The 22,695-nt window shown below is 41.9% G+C and overlaps 1 protein-coding gene across 6 annotated transcripts in view; it reads right to left on the bottom strand.

Moving 5' to 3' along the window:
* The window catches only part of CRIM1 (cysteine rich transmembrane BMP regulator 1), a 300,395-nt gene that overhangs the window by 74,138 nt on the left and 203,562 nt on the right, over positions 1–22,695 (bottom strand). For all 6 annotated transcript variants that reach the window (XM_073338355.1, XM_073338356.1, XM_073338359.1 and 3 more), the window contains one exon: positions 14,947–15,075. In XM_073338355.1, coding sequence (XP_073194456.1) covers positions 14,947–15,075 — 129 coding nt within the window. The remainder of the gene's footprint in view (positions 1–14,946; positions 15,076–22,695) is intronic.

Raw genomic sequence — 22,695 nt, 5'->3', positions numbered from 1 at the left:
GCTTTATAGCCAAAACGGCTGAGGTTCTTTAATTGTGTTGGCTGCTTTACAGTAAACCAGAGAAACAAGTCAGGCTTATGCACAAATGGTTACCAAAATTTATTAAACTAGATTCTAATCATGTGGTTACAAAATTGCTAGTGCCTACTTATTTAAATGTAGAGATGTTACACACACAAACAAGTTACAAAACTGAAGCCACAATCCCAAAGAAAGAAAACAAAGTATAGAGCTCTATTTCAAAATATGTGTACACTAAAGATAGGAGATCAGGTGTGGGTGCTTCTTACCCTCCTTGCATCTCTCGATTCCAGCGATGCCAAGCCAAGATAGGTCACTCAATTCCGCGGAAAGACGAATAAGGGACAAGGCTTAGGGACCCTCTTAGCTGCAGAAGCCTTGGGAGGCTGTCACTTATCTGACCAGCAGATAGATAGTGAAAAGCACTCAAAAATCATGGTGCTGTAGGTCCCATACTTATACCTCTGTACTCCTTTATTTTCTTTCTCCTTTCTTATGCCAAATTGGGGCTGGTCTGTCTGGGCGACGCCAGCTCTCGCAAGAGTAGTTTACACTTGCAAGGGAGAGAAACAATAAGTTTCGACTACTGGACATTCCTTTTATTAGGGTAAATATTTTCCCACCTAGGATGTTGGGGTGTGTGCATCACGCTATTTAGTAGGGGCTAAGAGCCATGTCTGTCACAGCTTCTCTGTCTGCTGGGAGCCTAATAGTTGTATATGTTCCCAGAGGCACATTGTAGCAGCACACCTGTGCTTCTCACAGCTTCAAAGGCTGTGCTGGAATTGATGTTAAGTGCCCTGTTGTTTTGGCTCCCTTGTGTTCCCAGCAATGCTGGTCTGAGGGGGGGGGGGGGGGGGCTGGCTGGCTGGCTACACCATGTAATCCTTACTCATGGTAAGCAGTCACAGTGAACTCATTATAAATGGTGACAGGTTTCAGAGTGGTAGCCGTGTTAGTCTGTATCAGCAAAAACAATGAGGAGTCCTTGTGGCACCTTAGTGACTAACAAATTTATTTGGGCATAAGCTTTCATGGGCTAGAACCCACTTCATCAGATGCATGGAGTGGAAAATACAGGAACAGGTATAAATACATGAAAAGATGTGAACTGCCTTACCAAGTGTGTTAGTCTCGTTAGACTAACCTCACACTTGGTAAGGCAATTCACATCTTTTCAAGTATTTATACCTGCACACGTGGTAAGGCAATTCACATCTTCTCATGTATTTATACCTGCTCCTGTATTTTCCAGTCCATGCATCTGATGAAGTGGGTTCTAGCCCACGAAAGCTTATGCCCAAATAAATTCGTTAGTCACTAAGGTGCCACAAGGACTCCTCATTGTTTTTTCATTATAAATGAAGATTGCAGAATTTGGCATTCTGAAAAGCACAGCTAGCCCTGGAAGGCAATACAAGAAACTGAGAAGCTAGAGAGCAAGTGAAAAGCACAGAGTAACATTTGAGGAATATCCTGCAAAATCAAGGACAAAGACTGAAATGGTAAGACGGCAGATAAATTCAGCCCACAACTACAGCCATATAACCCAATGACATAAATGGGGCTGCATTGATGTAACACAGGGCAAAATTTGGGCTTGTGCCCTAGAAGCAGAAAGTGAAATGTGTGTTCAGGAAATAACTAATCAAGAAGAGTGAACTTGGGACAAAGTGCAACCTTTTTGGTGGGAAATATCATACAAATTTTTCATCATATGGTAAAAACTGTGCAAAAGGTAAAAGAAAAATCACTTTGCAATGGTGTGCTTATCAGGAGAGGCGTTTAAAGGACACTAAGATTTGAATGCCAATGGAAGATATGGACACAGCTGTGAGGTTTAATAGGGGCAATGGATAGAATGATAGCACAGCATACTGAAGTGCAAAACAAGTTAAGACTAAAAAAAATAGCATTTAGAAACAGACGGTACTGCTCACAGGAGCAAAATCAATACTGATGACATGGAAGATTTTGAAAGAGCTGAAGCAGAAGACAACACTTATGAAAAAAAGAGGTGATGAAAGCCTATGAAGAACTGATTGAGATGCAGGTAACATGCAGATTAAGGAGGATACAGCATAATGGTAAAGACAAACTATTTTTTAAATAGCTCCTACAGTAAATAGCCTTTTCTGGGAGAGAAGACCAGTGAAAAGCTGGGGATGATTAGATTTATTTTTAAAACAGTGAAATACCAATGTGGTCCAAAACCAAAACAGACTAGATAAGCAGCAGCAATTCCAGCCTGGGAAAAGCAATTTCCTGGCACATTCAGGGGATACATATACCATTCAACTGAAGGACATGATTCATTGTTAATGCATGCCCTAAGTAGAGTGCAGGTGCCTTGGAGACAAGAGTTAAGGGAAATGCGAAACAGAATGATAGTGTCAAGTATCAGAGGGGTAGCCGTGTTAGTCTGGATTTGTAAAAGTGGCAAAGAGTCCTGTGGCACCTTATAGACTAACAGACGTATTGGAGCATAAGCTTTCGTGGGTGAACAACCACTTCATCGGATGCATGTAGTGGAAATTTCCAGAGGCAGGTATAAATATGCAAGCAAGAATCAGGCTAGGGATAACGAGGTTAGTTCAATCAGGGAGGATGAGGCCCGCTTCTAGCAGTTGAGGTGTGAACACCAAGGGAGGAGAAACTGCTTTTGTAGTCGGCTAGCCATTCACAGTCTTTGTTTAATCCTGAGCTGATGGTGTCAAATTTGCAAATGAACTGAAGCTCAGCAGGTTTCAGAGTAACAGCCGTGTTAGTCTGTATTCGCAAAAAGAAAAGGAGTACTTGTGGCACCTTAGAGACTAACCAATTTATTTGAGCATAAGCTTTCGAGAGCTACCGCTCACTTCATCAGATGCATACTGTGGAAAGTATAGAAGATCTTTTTATACACAGACAAAGCATGAAAAAATACCTCCTCCCACCCCACTCTCCTGCTGGTAATAGCTTATCTAAAGTGATCACTCTCCTTACAATGTGTATGATAATCAAGTTGGGCCATTTCCAGCACAGCAGTTGCTCAAGCTCAGCAGTTTCTCTTTGAAGTCTGGTCCTGAAGTTCTTTGCTGCAGGACGGCTACCTTTAAATCTGCTATTGTGTGTCCAGGGAGGTTGAAGTGTTCTCATACAGGTTTTTGTATATTGCCATTCCTAATATCTGATTTGTGTCCATTTATCCTTTTACGTAGGGACTGTCCAGTTTGGCTGATGTGCATGGCAGAGGGGCATTGCTGGCACATGATGGCGTATATTACATTGGTGGAAGTGCAGGTGGATGAACCTGTGATGGTGTGGCTGATCTGGTTAGGTCCTGTGATGGTGTCACTGGTGAAGATATGTGGGCAGAGTTGGCATCGAGGTTTGTTGCATGGACTGGTTCCTGAGTTAGAGTTACTATGGTCTAGCGTGTAGTTGCTGGTGAGAACATGCTTCAAGTTGGTGGGTTGTCTGTGGGCGAGGATTGGCCTGCCTCCCAAGGCCTGTGAAAGTGAGGGCTCGTTGTCCAGAATGGGTTGTAGATCAGTGATGATGCATTGGAGAGGTTTTAGCTGAGGACTGTATGTGATGGCCAGTGGAGTTCTGTTGGTTTCTTTCTTGGGTTTGTCTTGCAGCAGGAGGCTCCTGGGTACACGTCTGGCTCTGTTGATCTGTTTCCTTATTTCCTCATGTGGGTAACTGCTGAGATTCAGTTCATTTGCAAATTTGACACCATCAGCTCAGGATTAAACAAAGACTGTGAATGGCTAGCCAACTACAAAAGCAGTTTCTCCTCCCTTGGTTCACACCTCAACTGCTAGAAGCGGGCCTCATCCTCCCTGATTGAACTAACCTCGTTATTCCTAGCTTGATTCTTGCTTGCATATTTAAACCTGCCTCTGGAAATTTCCACTACACACATCCGACGAAGTGGGTATTCACCCACGAAAGCTTATGCTCCAATACGTTTGTTAGTCTATAAGAACGATAGTGGTGAACTAAAGTAATAGCCAAATGTAGCCCACAGACTGGGTGAATTCAATAGCATGTGTAATAAAGGTATCAGGACACTCAGAATGTGCGTGGATACCAAAGAACACAGTGAGAATATAACGTAGGAGCATTACTGAGAAAAATAATGAGATATGAGGCACAATATTTTACAAAACTGGATTAATCAGATGAATTTAGACACACACAATTAAGTAACAAAAAAAAAAAGTGTACATTTAACTTCAGATTGGTCTAAACCAAAACACCGAGCTTGAATCCCCCTTAACTTTGGGAAAGTGGGGACCCAGATCCAAACTTTGTAATACTGTTGATGTAATGGGCATACTAGAACCATGAATATGAATATGCCTGAACTTTGAAAAGTGTGGAATTGAATATGGTTTTATATCCAAATTTCACTACCTGGGCCCACTTCCACAAGTAACACATACTTTGGCTTCCATATTGGAAAAAGTTCTGGTCTAGAAATGTTTCATAAAGGATGATGGACAGAGACAGAGTCAGAGTCTACATTAACAATGCGGTGATGTGGCTAAGTCTTAGAAAGACCATATCACAGGCTGTTGGAGAATTAAGAAAAATGCATCAATATAACTGAAGCTCATTTGCTAAACAGGAGCTGATGTAATTATGACAAACGCTAGCAGCAGCTGGAATACAGCTGGGACTGACTAAAACACAAGCAGTACAAGAAATGATAAAACTAGAATATTTTTCAAAAAATCCTTATAGGGAGCCTTGGATATAACATACTTCAAGGACAAGTTTATACCTAGTCTGACAGCTACAACAGTTGCCTTTAGAACATGCCAATGCTGGACAGACGTGGCTTCTAGATCATAAGGGGTGAAATCAAATTAATTAAATAATAGTTACAGGGCCAGTGTTAGCCTTTTTCAACCTGAGTAAGGAAACCAGTGTTTATAGATCATAGAATATCAGGGTTGGAAGGGACCTCAGGAGGTCATCTAGTCCAACCCCCTGCTCAAAGCAGGACCAATCCCCAATTTTTGCCTCAGATCCCAAATGGCCCCCTCAAGGATTGAACTCACAACCCTGGGTTTAGCAGGCCAATACTCAAACCACTGAGCTATCCCTCCCCCCAAAGAAAAGAAAAAAAAAAGGAAAAAAGGATGCTTTGGGGATAGGAGAGAACACAAAGGGGCATGCTTTCATAGCAGAGGGGACCTTTTTGACTATAGGACCAACAGAGACTGAAGTGTCAACAAGAGTGTCCACAAGGTTGGAAATCTGAAGGATGTGCTTAAGCAACTAGGAGGGGGTGGAGAGAATGGACTCTAGTCACAGGACCTAGGCAGTTGGACCACAGCAGTCTCAGAAGTGGGTTCTAGAAAAAGAATCTGCACTTAAAGTGTGCGCCTAGAGATCCAGGCTCAGGAAAGTTTAAAAGTACATAGATCTAACATGTGGACTCCAAACACAGCAGTCTGGTGAGTGTCCAGCAGGGGGAGCTTGATGATAGCTGTGACAGATTTCTCCCCCCTAAGAGATATGCTCTAGTTCACCCACATCTATTGGAATTGAAGCAGGAATTAATTCGTGGAAGTCTTATGGCCTGTGTTGTTCATGCAGGAAGTCACACTTGATAAAGGTACTGAGGGTACTGGAGATCTAATATGGGTCTCCATCCTCCCTTCTTCTTGGGGATTAGGAAATATTTGGAATAAAATCCCTTTCATCAATGTTGAGATGGTACTGGCTCTATGACTCTCCTTAGAAGTAGCAAGTCTACCTCCTATAAAGTATCATCTCATGAGAGTGGTCCTTGAAAAGGGACGGGGAACGGGCTTTTGGAGGGTGAAGGAAGAGGAACTTTATAGTGTAACCAAAGTGGATAGTATGGAGAAGGATCCAGCATGGGTTGAAGTGGACTCCAAGGCATAGGTTACTATCAGTTCTAAAGAGGATACCCCATCTTACACAGGTTGCGTCAGAGGTTCTAGAATCTCCTGAGACCCATCATGGTTGATGTCTCTTGGAGAAGGTGATGAGTGTCACAGGGTAGCTGGTCTCTGAACAGCTTGAGCCCAGCTCTCCTGGACTGGAGCAGCTGGGCTCAATCCAGCTAATTACAGTGGACTTGGCTATACCTGGGCCTATAAAGGGCTGCTATTAGGCAGCTAGGGGGAGGAAGGGCTGAGGCAGGCTGAGTCCAGAGCAGCAAAGGCCACACTGGAGGGGAGTTAAGTCCTGTGGTGAGTCCCTGGAGCCAATGGGGCCAGGGAATCAAGGAAGCAATCCCACAGCTGCAGTTCCAAGAGGGGATCAGAGCTGGAGGAGGCAAGAAAGTTGCCAGAAGCCGGAGACCCTTGGAAGGGGTGGCCCTAAAGCCTGGGGGCCAGGTTTTGACTTAAGACTGCCTTCTGTTTGTTAACCAGTGCCTTAAAAGAATAAACCCCCATAACTAAGTATGGCATGGCAGCACATGGTTGGAGGTGGATGCAGCAACAGCCCACCCTGTGACACTGTCCTTTTCCCATAGCAGAACTGCCGAAGAAAATGTGGGCTTCCATCGCCAAAGACAGTGCTGTCAAAACCATTGAGGAAATATCCCAACCACAAGAGGGAATAGCAGACCAGCTTCTTTCATAAAGCTCATGGACTGATAGCGTCATGATCTTCCTTGTAAGAATCAGTTCTGACAGACAGCTCAGATTCAGATCTGAAAAGATGTTGATTTTCTCCAAAGCTGTGTAATCATCACCACAAAGTGTCTACTCTCTTTGAACTTTTGGTGTCAGCTCACAAGTGCGTGTCAGTGCTGATGATGTATGGATGGTGGTCAGTTCTTTGCCGTTACCAATGGTCATACCAGTCTATGCTCAGAGCCCTGCATGGAAACAAAATTTGTATCTGCATCTGATCTGCAAAATGACCCACTGATATCTGCATCTGCAGATATAAAGCGGATATCTGCAGACTTGCAGGGCTCTACATACAAAATTTTTATCTGCATCTGATCTGCAATCTGCAAAAATGGTCCATGGATATAAAGCGGATTAGCAGGGCTCTATCTATGCTCATGCCTCTTTTTACTCAGTACAGAAAGTGCTGAAGAGGAGGGTCTCTTAACCACAACCTTGATGGGTTTTTGAGCTTCCCTGAACCAGGCGCGAAGAGTCACCTGACCTCAATAGCACATGGGCAAATCAGATCCCCTCTCAGAAGTGGAAATAGAGCGGTATTTTTCTGTAAACCCTAGAGAGGGTTTCTTGCCCTGGTGGTGAGCCTGAGATGAGGAGTACTTGCCTCTACCTTTGCCTGTCCCTCCATCCAAAGTGGCAGTGCTGGGTAATGCGTTCAATCTCTCAGCCAGCTGTATGGGGGGGAGGGGTCTGCCCAGCCCAGATCCAACTGGGACCTCAGAGCCTGTTCCATGAGGTATTTCCTAACCCTGAACCTCCTACACTTGATGGGTTCAGGGTAGGTAGGAGTGACAGATGCTACATTTAGCAGATATATAAGCTTCTCTGAGGCAGAGGCACCTCTGATGGTTGTTGCTGACTGGGAAGAAACAGGGCAGGAGATGCAGTTCTTGATGCCCAGAGTCCCAGGCATAATTGGAGTCCCATACTGGGAAGACTGTGTGCATGTGGTGTGGGTGTTCCCTGAAATCTAACTACTTAAACTAAACTAAGACTTTTTTTATATATGTTATTTAGAATTTATAATACTTGCATGTTCAATGTCGGAGAATCAACTCTGTGGACACTGGAAGGTTCTATCTTTGACCACGGAGCAGTAAGAAGGAACTGGAGAGGCGGTCAATCTGAACTGCGCCTTACACTCACAGATCAAAGCACAAGAAGGGAAAGAGTGCAGACCACCAGACACTACTAGCAAAAATCTTCTTAGGCACATGGTGCACAGGAGTACCCAGAGTAGAATACACACAGGGACCAGCATATGAAGAACAATTGATTTTAAATAGGACAGGAAAAGGCCCATGAGGACAGAACAAAAGAACTGTAGCAGGGATTTAAAAAGGGACCCTCTCTCAAGAGAGGGCAGTAGTCATTTAAAGGGAACTAGACCAAAGTCCAGGACCCTGCTGAGGAGTGTCTGAAAAGTTGGGACAGCCTAGTCTGCCATCAATGGATGCTAAACATTTAGGTAAGATACACACACGTAGAGTGTTTACTCTTTTCAAATCTGCTTTGTTCCCACTGCTAAAATAAACAATATTTTTGTTTTAAGAAGGCTGCCTGATCACTGTATTACTGGTCAGCCTCCTAAAGGGAAGAACTGCAGGTGCCCAAACTCAGTTGGACATGCAGGGCAAGAATGGTTGATACACATGGTACTGTAGCCCAGAGCCCGGTCTAAGAGTGGGAGAACAGTGGAATTCCGCCCACTGATAGCTAAAGGCATATGGTATGAACACCTACAGGGGGACACTCAGAGAGACCTGAAAGGGGACAGCAGTGCAGCTAACCCTGTAACAGTGACAAGTGCTATTTTAGCTGCAATAGTTATCAGCATGGAATCTTTTTTCCCCCCACAGGCATGGCACCTCAATGGATCATAGCTTGTCAGACAGAACTTCAAACAAATGGCCGATGCATGACCCTAAGGTGTGTTGAGCATGCCCAGCTTCCACTGAATTCAACAAGATTTGGGAGGGTGTTCAATACTCTCAGAATCAGGCCTAAAGGAGATTCTATTTAGTCCACAAAGAATTCCATAAAGGACCTTAATTCAGAAATTCCATAAAGGAATTTAATCCATAAAGGACCTTCCACTTGAACCTCTATCCTAGTTTTATTATTTAGCCTTGTGAATTGACTTCTTAATTGCTGTCTCCTCTGGTATGTGTTCTTAAACTTAGATATAAGCTTATCTTCCATTTACTGTTTTTCACACAGACACTTTGGTGCTCTGGCCAATCTAAAATTCTGAAGTGGTCACAGAATTTCTTCTTATAGATAGTGCATTTCTTTCCATGTTTCTTTTCCTGATCCCTTTATTCATGGGCAGACATTTATTCCATAATTTTGATGTGAAGCAGGCTCTCATCCATTACCTAGACACAGCCATTCTTTTTATAAATCATCCAGGCTACTTATGTCTTTCGAAGAGAAATCCAAGAGGTGTAAAAGCTTTTGTTTTGTATTTTGTCTTCTAATTTGCAGACAAAGTTTCAGATACCAGATGGTCCTAATGTTAATTAAACAAGAGCTATGGCAGCATTTAAAGCATGCCTTTGTATAGTGTCCATTTCTGAGATTTGTAGTGTGGCTACAAGCAGCTACCTACATATCTTTACCCATTATTATTCTCTTGATGTTGAGACTAGATCATATTTCAGGAGAGCTGTTTTCAGTACCTTTTTAATTAAGCACTCCTCAGCCATCCTCTTAGTGTGGATTGCTACTGCTGGTTCATCTGCAGGGGTGGGGAACTGGCAGGCAAATTTATGAAGGAGAAAACTAGGGTACTTAACAGTAACCAGAATTTTCTGAATATATTGCCTCCACCGATCCACATTAACTCTTCCTCCTTCTCTACTGATTTCCAATACATGGATGAAAACGGAGGGTTGGAGTGTTGAGACTCTTGAAAACCCTGCTTAAATAAAATGTTTCATGAGTGTACTGAGTGCAGATGGCCCTAATAAGTAATTGCTTTAAACAGTTCTGGGATTTACATAGTACATATGGCTCCAGGAATGTGGACATGTACCGGCAATATCTTGAAGAAATATTTACTAGCAAGTAACCTGGCTTTTGTAGTCCTTCTTACAGTTTTTGTTCCATGTGACAATCCTCACACATCCAAGCCAGTTTGAATGAATTTTGCTAGTTTGATTTCATGAGGCATATATTCTTTACTAAAATCAGTATAGTGTTACCACCTATTATTCTTCCTCCTCCCCCTTAGGGTATTTTTGTAATTATACTAAGAAAAGAGATCAAGTTTATCCAGTATGATTTGTTCACCATAATACAAACCCATCCTGTTGAATGTGTATATTTTCATTATTCTCTAGGTGTTTATTTAAAGATAATATTTGTATTTTATTTTACTAGGGATTGAATTTAGAAATTTACCATACATTTACTGTCAGGATCACTCTTTTCTAGTTCTAAGAATTTATCTCATTATGTTTTTTCCAGCATTCTGGTATTTCCCCATTTTTTCATGATCTTTCATAATTAATTGTCAGAGGTTCAATTCCTTTGTTAACCAATGACATTTATACTGAAGGATAAGGGTACCCTATCTCTGCCAGGACTCGTCTACTTTTCAGCAAGCCAAATACCCTTAGGATTATGAGAACATGCATCGTGCTGAGAACCAGGAAACCCTGATTTCTAGACTCACTTCAGTAAATTGATGATGATAATTCTGTGCCTTTCGCAACCTCTATCATTGAGCAAGGTCTCACAAGTTAGACAAGCCAGAAACAGAACCCAAATCTTACATGGCAGATCCAAGTCTCAGACACTTAACAACATTAGCAAATATTTGTTCTTAGCTATGCCATCTATTAGTTAGGGCCAGTCCTGCATATGTAACCCAGCGATTCTGGGTCCATAGATGAACACTGCCTTCTCCTGCTGCCAACTCAAGAAATTAGTCCTTTCGTTCCAGGGGAAGTTGTCTCAATTGCAGTGCTAAAGATTCAGGATTCAAACCCTGCTGTTCAGAGATTTGAGATTCTCAGGGGCCATGGGTCTCGAATCCCAGGACACAGCACTTTTAAGAGCCCGTACATTCCAAACCGCCACCCAGTGACCTGCAAACAGTCACCAGAACTTGAAGCTCAGATTTGGCAGAGGACTCTAGTCAAGGGATCTGGTGGGCGAAACTCCAAGGCTTCTCTTTAAACCAAGCAGAGGAACAGGAAGTCATGCCTGCAACTTGGTCTTTCCCTGCTTAGGACTGCCTCCCCTGTGCTACCTGACTGACCCCCTGGTATCTTGACTGCCAGCCTGCCCACTGGCCTGTCTTAGATTGACCTCCTGACTCTGCCTGTCTCCTGACACCTGGTTTGCCCTCTGGCCTGTCTCAGATTCTGGTCTCCTGGTATCCAGACCCAGCTGGCCTCCTGACTCCGAGCTCCCACTGTGACCACTAAGCCCAGTCATGCCAAGGATAAATTGTTATTGTTGCACATAACAATGTATTTTTGCCCTTAAAACACTATGTTAAAATAATGTTATTGAGATAGCAAAATCAAGCACCTACAAAAAAACGAAATGCTAGGTTTAAGGTTCAACCTATTTTAGCACCATTGTGCATATCCATATGATAGTCTTTAATTACATGATCAGATACTATTTTTTCTACAATACCCCTACCTCATTCATTCAAGATGGATGATGTTCAAGAAATTAATCAGGGTGTGGAATGAATTAGGCTGCTTATAGGATTCCTGCCTCATTTTGTCTGGAAGTTGTAATCCATGTCAATAAAGTGGTAGGGGACTACAGGAAAAGAGAGGATGATCTTCTATTTAAAGGCAGGTGACTGCTACCCAGGAGAACTCAGTTCTATCCTTGCCTTTGCCATTAACTTGCTAGGTGATGCTGGGCAAAAGTCACTTTAACCAAAACTTTTCACAAGTGGCTACTAATTATACGTTGCTTTATTCCCTGGGTGCTCAACCTGGGGCCTAATTTGCAGAAGTGCTGAACAGCCACATTTTTTCCACACTCGTTTTTTCGTGTGTGTGTGTAGCTACAAACATACTAGTGTATACATTTTCTTATTATTTAACTTCTGTGGTGGAATCATTTTTTTCTTTTACCCAGGGAAAATACACTAAAACAGTACCAGAGATACATCTACATAAATGAGTTGATTTTTGTCTGATCAAAAAAGCCCTGCCAGTAAGTTATACAGCAACAGAATACTAGATTTCACACTTTGGTTTTAAGAGCAATTAAAATCTATAGTATAATAGAAATACCGCAGCACAGCTCTTCTCTGCTTTCATGAGTGGGAACTGAGCTTCATATCATTTGCAAGGAAGGCAGGTCTCAATTCTCAGCCTGCCACAATGCAATCTCCCAGAAGCATTCTAGCATTGACAGGATTGCATGACATACTTGAATATTCTGCATGCATGACTGGGCTTCAAAACTGGCAACAGTTCTCTAATTCAGAATACAGATTTGATTTCAAAAGGTAAAAAACGCTAGAGCATTTGGTTGACCTTTAGCAATATTTTCTTTATACTTCATTAGAGGTAAAATCCTATGTTCTATTGCACTACTGTGCAAGAAGTAGTGGGGAGGACTTAGGCCATGTCTACACTACCCCATACTTTGGCAAAACTTTGGTTGCTCATGAGTGTGACAAAACCACTGACAGAAGTTTTGCCAGCATAAGCGCTCATGTGCACAGCACTATGTCAGCAGGAGATGCTCTCCCGCCGACATTCCTACCACTGCTCAAGTAGATAGTTTTATTATGTCGACAGGAGAGCTTTCTATACGAGTGATCTTACAGCGAGACAGTTGATCGGTATAGCTGTGCTGCTTTAAGCTTGTAAGTGTAGATGTGGACTTAGGGACCCCTGTTCTTTCCCATGCACGTAGTATGGGGATGATAGAAGTCAAAAATGTGCTGACTTGTACTCCAAAGTCTCAAAGAGGCATGGTCTGCTGTTTAGAAAGAGCTTTCAGACTTGAACCCATAGCTGCTGCACTCAGCAAGCACTATGCAAGGTGCACATTTGCCCCTGTTTTGAACAAAAGGTCTCCCTAGGTTGCATGGACTACTCCAGGAGTGTTTCTGCTTCTTCTCACTGCACCAGCCAATGCAAGATTTGGCAGAAGCAAGTGATCTGTTCTGCTTTAAGAAGCAAAGGGAAACTTCTGTCCAGATTTCAAAAGGCAGGAAATAGATATGCAATCCATCCCTGCTACTGTTGAAGTCAATGGGAGCTTTTCTTTATTGTTAATACAACTGGTTCTCAAAAAAAATAAACAGTCAGAGCTACCACTATTATTGTTTACTTTACATATTATTCTTTGTTAGAATCTCTTACATTCTACCACCATCAGAGAAATAAACAAACTCCTCTAAATAACCTCCTTGGGCTTGGATCAGTCCATTGGTTCTTTTGGCTTCTGCTCGCAAAACCCAGTCTACAAGTACACCTCTATCCTTGTGGTAGAAAATTCCACCTGGAAGTTGCAGGACGTCCAAGAGCACAAGTCCCTCATAATCCTTGATCTGCTGGGGCACCTGAAATCATCCAGCTCAGCCTAGAAGGTGAGTGGAGTCAGTTAGAATGGAAACAGGGGCAGGGGACCAGAGTGATGCACTAATTCAGAACATCTCTGACGGTCTCCACTGTCAGGACTCCAGTGATGCCACCAATAGAGCTTAAAGCAGGGGTGGGCAAACTACAGCCCGCAGGCCAGATCCAGCCCGCGAGCTGTTTTAAGCCGGCCTGCAAGCTCCTGCTGAGGAGCAGGGTCTGGGGCTTGTCCTGCTCCAGCTGGGGCACCAGGTCGGGAGCCACACCATGTGGCTTGGCCCTGCTCTGGCGCTCCAGCCAGGGTACCGGGTTGGGGGCCACTCCACGTGGCTTCCGGAAGCTGCAGCATGGCCCCGCTCTGGCTTCTAGGCGCTCCAGTGGCCTCCTCCAGCGCTCCAATGGGAGCTGCAGGGGTGGTGCCTGAGGATGGGGCAGCGTGCAGAGTCACCTGGCCGTGCCTCCGTGTAGGAGCTTGAGAAGGAACATGCCACTGCTTCTGGGAGCCGCTTGACGTAAGCGCCGGTCAGAGCCTGCACCCCTGAGCCTCTCCCCATGCCCCAACCCCCTGCCCCAGCTCTGCTCCCGCTCTCCAAACCCCTCAATCGCAGCACAGAGCACCCTCCTGCACCCCAAACCTCTCATCCCCAGCCCCACCCCAGAGCCTGCACCCCCAGTCAGAACCTGCACCCCTTCCTGCATCCCTGTCCCAGCCCTGAGCCCCCTCCCGTGCTCTGATCCCCTCAGTCCCAGCCTAGAGCACCCTCTTACACCCCAAACTCTTCATCCCCAGCCCCACATCAGAGCCCTCACCCCCTCTCACACCCCAACCTCAATTTTGTGAGCATTCATTGGCCACCATACAATTTCTATTCCCTGATGTGCCCCTCTGGCCAAAAAGTTTGTCCATCACTGGCTTAAAGTTTCTCTCCTTGGAAGAACTCCTAAGGTAGACTGACAGCTACACTGCAAACTCTCTCTCCTTGTGCGTGCAGAGGTTTCAAATAATACGTCCCCTGTGGAGTGATTCAAATTTTATTTTTCAGTTGTATGCTACAAACTCTCAATGAAATGTGTACCGAGAATCAAGTTCTGCTGTTTCCCTATGAGGATGCTAACATGACTGATATATGGACAGTGCTCCCAAGACACAAAGTTATATCTTTCTTGTAAAAGTCACATGCCAGATGAGAATCTGTGATATAAATATGAAGTGGCAGGCATCCAAATACTAAACCCAAAAAAACATGAACACTGCATTTATAACGATTTTTTTCAAAAAGCAAAAAATTATAAAGATTACACACCTGAACAAAACTTTTATTTCTATCAAAGCTAACCCATTTTTTTTAAAGTAGAGAAAAAATGAAATATCAAAGTTCTAAGAGAATTCCCAAGGGGATATTTTCAAGGAGAAGCCCAAAACTTTACCTACCTTTTTTCCTTAGCTGTTAGTTAAGTCTATGTAATACTTAATGTTTTTTCTCCAAACAAATGCTTCAATTGTATTTTTACAAACAAAATAATTATCAAAGGAAATAATCAATCCTAAAACAGTGAATTATTGTAATGTACCTGTGTACTGATTTCCATTTCAAACTTCCAAGATTTTACGCAACATTAAAATAAACAAAGGATTTTACCACATCTTGATAAAAAACAGTATGAACCACAATGATTTCTGTACTCACTAGTTTTGCACTGACAAATGCGGCAACCGTTTTGGTCCAGTCTGAAACTGTACATACAGTCTTTCTCAGTCAATGTGCAGTTCACCAAAATCTCACATGTGGGTGGACTTATTGTGATGTATGTTGGTTCTAATAAATAAGAAAAAGAAATAAATACAAGTAAGTATAATTGGTTAGAAATAACCACTCCCTTCTTGCAATATTTTTAAAATATAAAGCTTTATCATATTATCAGGCAAAAGCTTCTTCAAGATTGCTACGGCTGAGAGTACATATCAACGATTTAAGGTAAATATATTACAGGAATGTCACAATTAGCACAAAAACAAGCTTTATAAACCCATGAAATTCAGAATTTGGGTTTCTTTTAAATTTAATATCAACGTGTTAAAGGTATGGAAATGCACAGTTAGGGAACATAAAGAACCTTAAGTCTGCCCTATGACAAACCACATAGAAATATAACGATTACGATTAAGGCACTTTTTAGTGTTCCTAGTCCCAGATCACACTAAACTGATTTTTCCAGAACCATTAGAGTTTTTTCCTCCCTCCCTTGTGATGTCACTACAGGGCACAGATAAAGATGTGTGGATTGGGGAAATCTGACGGAGATTATTCTTCAGCTCTTGCTGAAGGCGAAACTTTCAGTTATGAAGAATAACAAAAAATGACTTATTCCTATTTTTTTCAAATATAGTCAATACACAAAATTTCAGTGAATTTAAACTATATAGGGACACTGTTTTGTTAAGATAATACGGGGGTGGGGATCTGATTCAAATGAATGGATCTACAGTACTTGTACATTCTCAGAAAATTCATTCTATACTCAGAGGATAAAATGTTGTATTTTTGGGAAAGATATGCTGCATTTTTCATACAGAACAAAGAGGTTGAAAATCCCTGTCTGAAGTGAAAAACAACAACAGTAATAATGGGATTGCAACCAGCCACTCCAGAATTTTTTTTTCATCTTTTAGCAATACTTAGTATTTCGATTGCATTTTAAAACATTTAATAGTTTTCACAAAAGCCCAGATGGTAGCAAAGTATTTGTATCCCAAGTTTAAACTAGAAATACTGATTATATATATAAAAACCACCAATTATTAAACCAGTCTTGATCCTGTAAACCCTTATTTCACGCAGCAGTTCCAATGAAAGCATAGGCAAAAGTTTGCCATCTTTTACTCTCCCTCCAGTGTCCATTAGAAGGTTGCATCAAAACCACTTAGCAACTTTAACTACAGAATTAGACCTCGAGCCTGAAAAGACTTATGAATATGTTTAACTTTTTGCACCATGTGTAGCCCAGTGAATTCAAGGGAACTACTCAGTGTGCATAAAGTTAGCCATGAGAGTCACTCTTTGCAGAAATGGAGCCTTAAACTAAACTGCAGTTTCATCTCAGCAGATGAAACAGCATATAAAAATCTAAGCAAGTTGAAATTAAAACAAAGTGAAAGTGGAAAGGAAAACCCAGAAATATCACCTGTCTCTCAAAAACAAACAGCTCAAAAACTACTAGTGTTCTGGCTCATTTTGTTTAAAATATGTAAAATAGAAGCATTTACTTATATCCTCCCATTCTGCTTTCCAGAACTGTCCCTCCCAGCTTGGGAAGACAGACTCATGCTCACAGGGCTCAAGCTAGTGCGCGAAAAAAACTGTATGGACATTGTGGCTCCAGTGGCTCGTGACAGCTGCCCAAGATCAAGCCAACCTTATCCAGTAGGCTTGACCTCGGTGGCTAGCCCGCCTGCATTTGAATGGCAACATCCACTCAGCTCTTTTTAATCCATGAGCTCAAGCCCTGAGAGCACAAGCCTGTCTACTCAGGCTGGGAGGCCTCACTCCCAGATGCAGTGTAAGCATACTCTGAGTGTCTGTGGACCTCTTAAATTAAGAGCTTAAGAACAGCCACACTGGGTCAGACCAAAGATAATCTAGCCCAGTATCCTGTCTTCCAACAGTGGCCAATGCCAGGTGCCCCAGAGGGAATGAACGGAACAGGGAATCAAGTGAGTCATCCTGTCGCCCATTCCCAGCTTCTGGCAAACAGACGCAAGGAACACCAATCCTGCCCATCCTGGCTAACAGGATGGACCTATCCTCCCTTAATTTATCTAGATTTTCTTTGAACCTTGTTATAGTCTTGGCCTTCACAACATCCTCTGGCAAGGAGTTCCACAGGTTGACTGTGCATTTTGTGAAGAAATACTTCCTTTTGTTTGTTTTAAACCTGCTGCCTATTAAATTTCATTTGGTAACCCATAGTTTGTGTGTTATGAGAAGGAGTAAATAACACTTCCTTATTTACTTTCTCTACACCAGTCACGATTTTATAGACCTCTATCATATCCCCCCTTAGCCATTTCTTTTCCAAGGTGAAAAGTCTTAATCTTATTAATCTCTCCTCACACAGAAGCTATCCCATGCCCCTAATAACTTTTGTTGCCTTTTTCTGACACTTTTCCAATTCCAGTGCATCTTTTTTGAGATGAAGACAACTGCATCTGCATGCAATATTCAAGATGTGGGTGTACCATGGATTTATATAGAGGCAATATGATACTTTCTGTCTTCTTATCTATCCCTTTCTTAATGATTCCCAACATTCAGTTAGCTTTTTTGACTGCTGCTGCACATTGAGTGGAAGTTTTCAGAGAACTATCCATAATGATGCCAAGATCTCTCTCTTGAGTGGTAACAGCTAATTTAGATCCTATCATTTTATATGTATATATTGGGATTATGTTTTCCAATGTGCACTACTTTCCATTTATCAACACTGAGCAACAAAATGGCAGATGAATTTCAGTCACCCAGTTTTATAAGATCCCTTTGTAGCTCTTCATAGTCTGCTTTGGACTTAACTATCTGAGTAGTTTTGTATCATCTGCAAATTTTGCCACCTCACTGTTTATCCCTTTTCCAGATCATTTATGAATATGTTGATTACAGACCCCTGGGAGACATCACTATTTACCTCTCTCCATTCTGAAAACTGACCATTTATGCCTATCCTTTGTTTCCTATCTTTTATCCAGTTACCAATCCATGAGAGGACCTTCCCTCTTATCCCATGACAGTTCTTTGCTTAAGACGCCTTTGGTGAGGGACCTTGTCAAAATCTTTCTGAAAATCTAAGTACACTATATCCACTGGATCCCTCTTGTCCACATGTTTGTTGACCCCTCTCAAGGAATTCTAACAGATGGGAAATCATGCTTCACCATTTACAAAAAACACGTTGGACGCTTCCCCAACAAATTATGTTCATCTGTGCGTCTGAGAATTCTGTTCTTTACTATAGTTTCAACCAATTTGCCCAGTACCGAAGTCAGGCTTACTGGCCTATAATTGTTGGGACCACCTCTGGAGCCCTTTTAAAAAATTGGGGTCACATTAGCTATCCTCCAGTCATTTGGTACAGAAGCGGATTTAAATGATAGGTTACAAATCACAGTTAGTAGTTCTGCAATTTCACATTTGAGTTCCTTTAGAACTCTTGGGTAGTCCTGGTGACTTACTACTGTTTAATTTATCAGTTTGTTCCAAAACCTTCTCTAATGCCACCTCAATCTGGAACAGTTCCTCAGATATTTCACCTAAAAAGAATGGCTCAGGTTTGTGAACCTCCCTCACATCCTCAGCCGTGAAGACCGACGCAAAGAATTAATTTAGTTTCTCCGCAATGGCCGTATAGTCTTTGAGTGGTCCTTTTAATTTCTGTTTAACTAACTTCCTTATTTTTGTGTAGTTCCCTTTCTGAAAGTAAATACGACCACGTTGGGCTGCTGTGGTGTTTTCCCTGCCACAGGGATGTTAAATTTAATTATATTATGGTCACTGTTACCAAGCAGTCCAGCTATATTCACCTCTTGGACAAGATACTGTGCTCCACTTAGGACTAAATCAAGAATTGCCTCTCCTTTTGTGGGTTCCAGGACTATCTGCTCCAAGAAGCAGTCATTTAAGATGTCAAGAAACTTTCTCTCTGCATCCCATCCTGAGGTGATATGTACCCAGTCAATATACAGATAGTTGAAATCCCCCATTATTACTGAGCTTTTTATTTGTATAGCCTCACTAATCTCCCTGAGCATTTTGCAATCATTATAACCATCCTGGTCAGATGATTGGTAATATATCCCAACTACTATATTCGTATTATTCGAGCATGGAATTACTATCCATAGAGATTCTATGGTACAGTTTGATTCATTTAAGATTTTTACTTCATTTGATTCTACGCTTTCTTTCACATATAGTGCCACTCCCACATCAGCACAACCTGTTCTGTCCTTCCAATATATTTTGTACCCTAGTATTACTGTGTCCCATTAATTATCCTCATTGCACCAAGTTTCTGTGATGCCTATTATACCAATATCCTCATTTAAAATGAGGCACTCTAATTAACCCATCTTATTATTTAGACTTCTTGCATTTGTATACAAGTACTTTAAAAACTTGCCACTTTTTAGCTGTCTGCCATTACATGATGTAATTGAATGGGACACTTTCATTTGACTGTATCTCATCAGATCCTACCCATATTTTATCGTCTTCCATCCTCTCCTCCTTACTAGGACACAGAGAATCCCTGTTAAACAGATCCTCCCCTAAGGGATGTCTTTCTCCGAACCATGTGCTCCTCCACACCTTTGGCTTTCCCCCAGCCCGTAGTATAAAAACTGCTCTACAACCTAATTTAAAGTACCAGAAATCTGGTTCCATTTTGATTTAGGTGGAGCCCATCCTTCCTGTATAGGCTCCCTCTTTCCCAAAAGTTTCCTCAGTTGCTAATAAATCTAACCCCCCCAACATCTTATGCATTGAGACCCTGCAGTTCTGCCTGTCTAACTGGCCCTGCCCATGGAACTGGAAGCATTTCAGACAATGCTATCATGTTCTTATGTTCACCTATGCTGACAGTTCTTCTTGTAACTTCTATCTTTGAATCCATGCAAAAAAACTCTGAAGAGTCAGTGACGCTTGTAAATCCAATAGCAAAAATAACTAAGGTTAATGGAATTTATCAACTTTACTAACACACCTAGCAAAGCTTGTGAATTCTATGAAACTAATAGCTACAGTTCATAAAAATTACAAGCATGAAAGGTGAAACTGCCAGAGCTTACAATTTCTGTGAAACCAGTAGCTATCATCCTAGAAATTTTCAAGCTTTGCTGGCACATCTGGTAAAGTCAGTGAGAAAAATAACTAGCATTCACTGAAATTACTCAAGTATTGTCATTATTATTATTGTATTAGCTCTAGGGGCACTAATTGAGAATGGGGGTATCATTGGGCTAGGGGATGTGCAAACACACAGTAAGGGAAATTTCTCGACACAAACAGTTCATAATCTAAATTGACCAGGCAGACAAGATTGGAAGAGGAAACCAAAGCAGAGAGTCATGGAGTGACTTAAGTCCACATACAGTAGGTCAGCAACAGGGTGAGGAACTGAACTCCACTCTCCTCATTCCCAGTCTAATGTCCTATTTTCTAGACCACAGCACACCCCTACCAAATCCTGGCCCCGGCCCTGCCTCTTCCCCGAGCGCGCCACATTCCTTCTCCTCCCCACCTCTCCCAGCACTGGCCGTGCGAAATTTCGCGGCAAAAGCATTGGGTGTGTGTGTGTGTGTGTGAGTGAGTGAGTGAGTGAGTGAGTGAGAGAGTGAGAGAAGCAGGACGCAGAGGTGCATTCAGGGGAGGAGGCGGAGGTGAGCTGGGGCTGGGGAGCTGCCGGTGGCTGCAGAGCACCCACCAATTTTTCCCTGTGGGTGCTCCAGCCCCAGAGCACCCACAGAGTCAGCACCTATGGACCACAGACTTCTATTCACCATGCTTATACTAGTTGGAAGTTTTGAGAAGGCTTCTGTGGGAGGTACAATCTGTATAAAGTGCCTGAAGTAGACTGTTTGCTGCAGAATTAATGCAAGATAATCTCAGCTAGGTGTATGAAGAAACCTATAAATTTAGCTGGTGATCTCTCAGAAGCTACAATCTCTGTCAAGTGACTGAAGGATATTGTAAACTCATTTGTTGATCTCATGCAAGAATTAAGACTGATTGAAGGATCTTAATTTATGAATTTTCCATCTTTTAAGGGTATTTATAAATACAGTAATCTAATAATATCCTTGTAAATTAATGAATATTTATTTAAAGCCTTAATGTTGTCCATCCATTGTTGTTCTTGACAATATTTCATTTTGTGCCAAAAGAATGTTGTTTATGCTTTGTGCTGGGTTCATCTCCTGCCTTTGTATAAACTCATAGCACAACAAAAGCAAATAAATGAAGCTGCTTCACTGTGTAATGGGTCTTGCACAGAGAGCTGTCTGAGAACATTTCTACTGTGGTTTAGAATACTGGGTTAGGAGTAGATTAGAAGTGTTACAGGGCCACACAGTGGTCACCCATTTTAGGGAATACTGGAAATTTTAGGAAGAGTGGCTGACAAGAGGGTAATGCTATTTAAATAACAGAATATCTCATTTACACAGAACCTTGTCTTAACTTGAATGGTGCAGGATAAAGTTAGTTGCCACACACTACTGTTCTCAATTTGATACTTTATACATACCATTTAGTTTTGTATTTATTTTTCTTATGAGTGAAATGCTCATTTATGGAACAGAAAACAAATATTAAAGTGAGCGTGTTGTGTTAGAAGAACAGCTATTGTTTCAGACCTTTATAAATGCCACAACTAATCAATACAACCGAAAGTAGGAATTCACTGAAAATTATCATGGAAACTTTTGTATCACCTGTACCACGCGGACATAAAAGAATGGACTGTGGGCAGGGGAGGATTTCATGTCCTCCTTCTTTTGAATTCATCCCTAAAACACTTAAATTACACCTACATATAAAGTAAAAATCTATGAAAAATCAATTCTATACTTTGTGTTTTGTAGCCCTTGAAAGTTACAATAGGTTTGCTTTCTGATTCTGTTGTAAACTGGTAAATACTTTTGAAAAATTACCACTGCCACTCTGAAACATTCAGTAGCATGTTATTTCTTACACATGACACAACAAAACTACTGCTACACTAGTTAAAACGACTTCTGCTAATCCTTCATTTGTTGTGTTTTATTATTCTATTATCTCCCACTTTTGTGCCTGCCCTAAGCATCCCAAATATTTCCAGACAAGCTTACAAATCTGTTTTTCCTCCCTCCCGTCCAAAAAGGTAAGCCCTGAGATACAGTAATTTTATATGCATGCCTGATTCTCAATGAGCTGCAAACAGAGGACAAAAGAAATAATTTCATTCCCCACTCCCCCCACAAAAATGTAGCTAGAAAAAAGTACCAGCCCTTTTCACTTCACTAGACAAGACTCAACAAATAAAGCCAGCTCTGCTGCTGCCAGTCTTCTGGCTATTTGAATAGGCAAACAGTAGTTAAGCTTGAAAAAGCACAGAAGGTCATATGATCTGGGTTAGCCTTTCACTGCTGCACTTGGTAGAAACTGCAGAAGAAAGATCGAGTGCACAGATGAACAATGGGTGGGAAAACTGTGTAGTCTGTATATTTTAGAAGTGGAACTAAATGGTAGATAGAAGCAATGAAAAAGGGGGGACAGAAAGGAAAAGAGGGAGTGGCTAGGGTGAAAAGGATTCCTCATAATATAGGTTTCACTGCCATGAAATGCTCTAGTTAAGGTTACATCCACCATAACCTCTTGTTTTCACATGCTCATAACCGTCTGAAAAAA

This window comes from Lepidochelys kempii, chromosome 3, assembly GCF_965140285.1.
Source record: "Lepidochelys kempii isolate rLepKem1 chromosome 3, rLepKem1.hap1, whole genome shotgun sequence".
In the NCBI taxonomy this organism is placed as follows: domain Eukaryota; kingdom Metazoa; phylum Chordata; order Testudines; family Cheloniidae; genus Lepidochelys; species Lepidochelys kempii.
The sequence above is the reverse complement of the archived record's forward strand: the minus strand, read 5'-3'. Positions and strand labels throughout refer to the sequence as shown.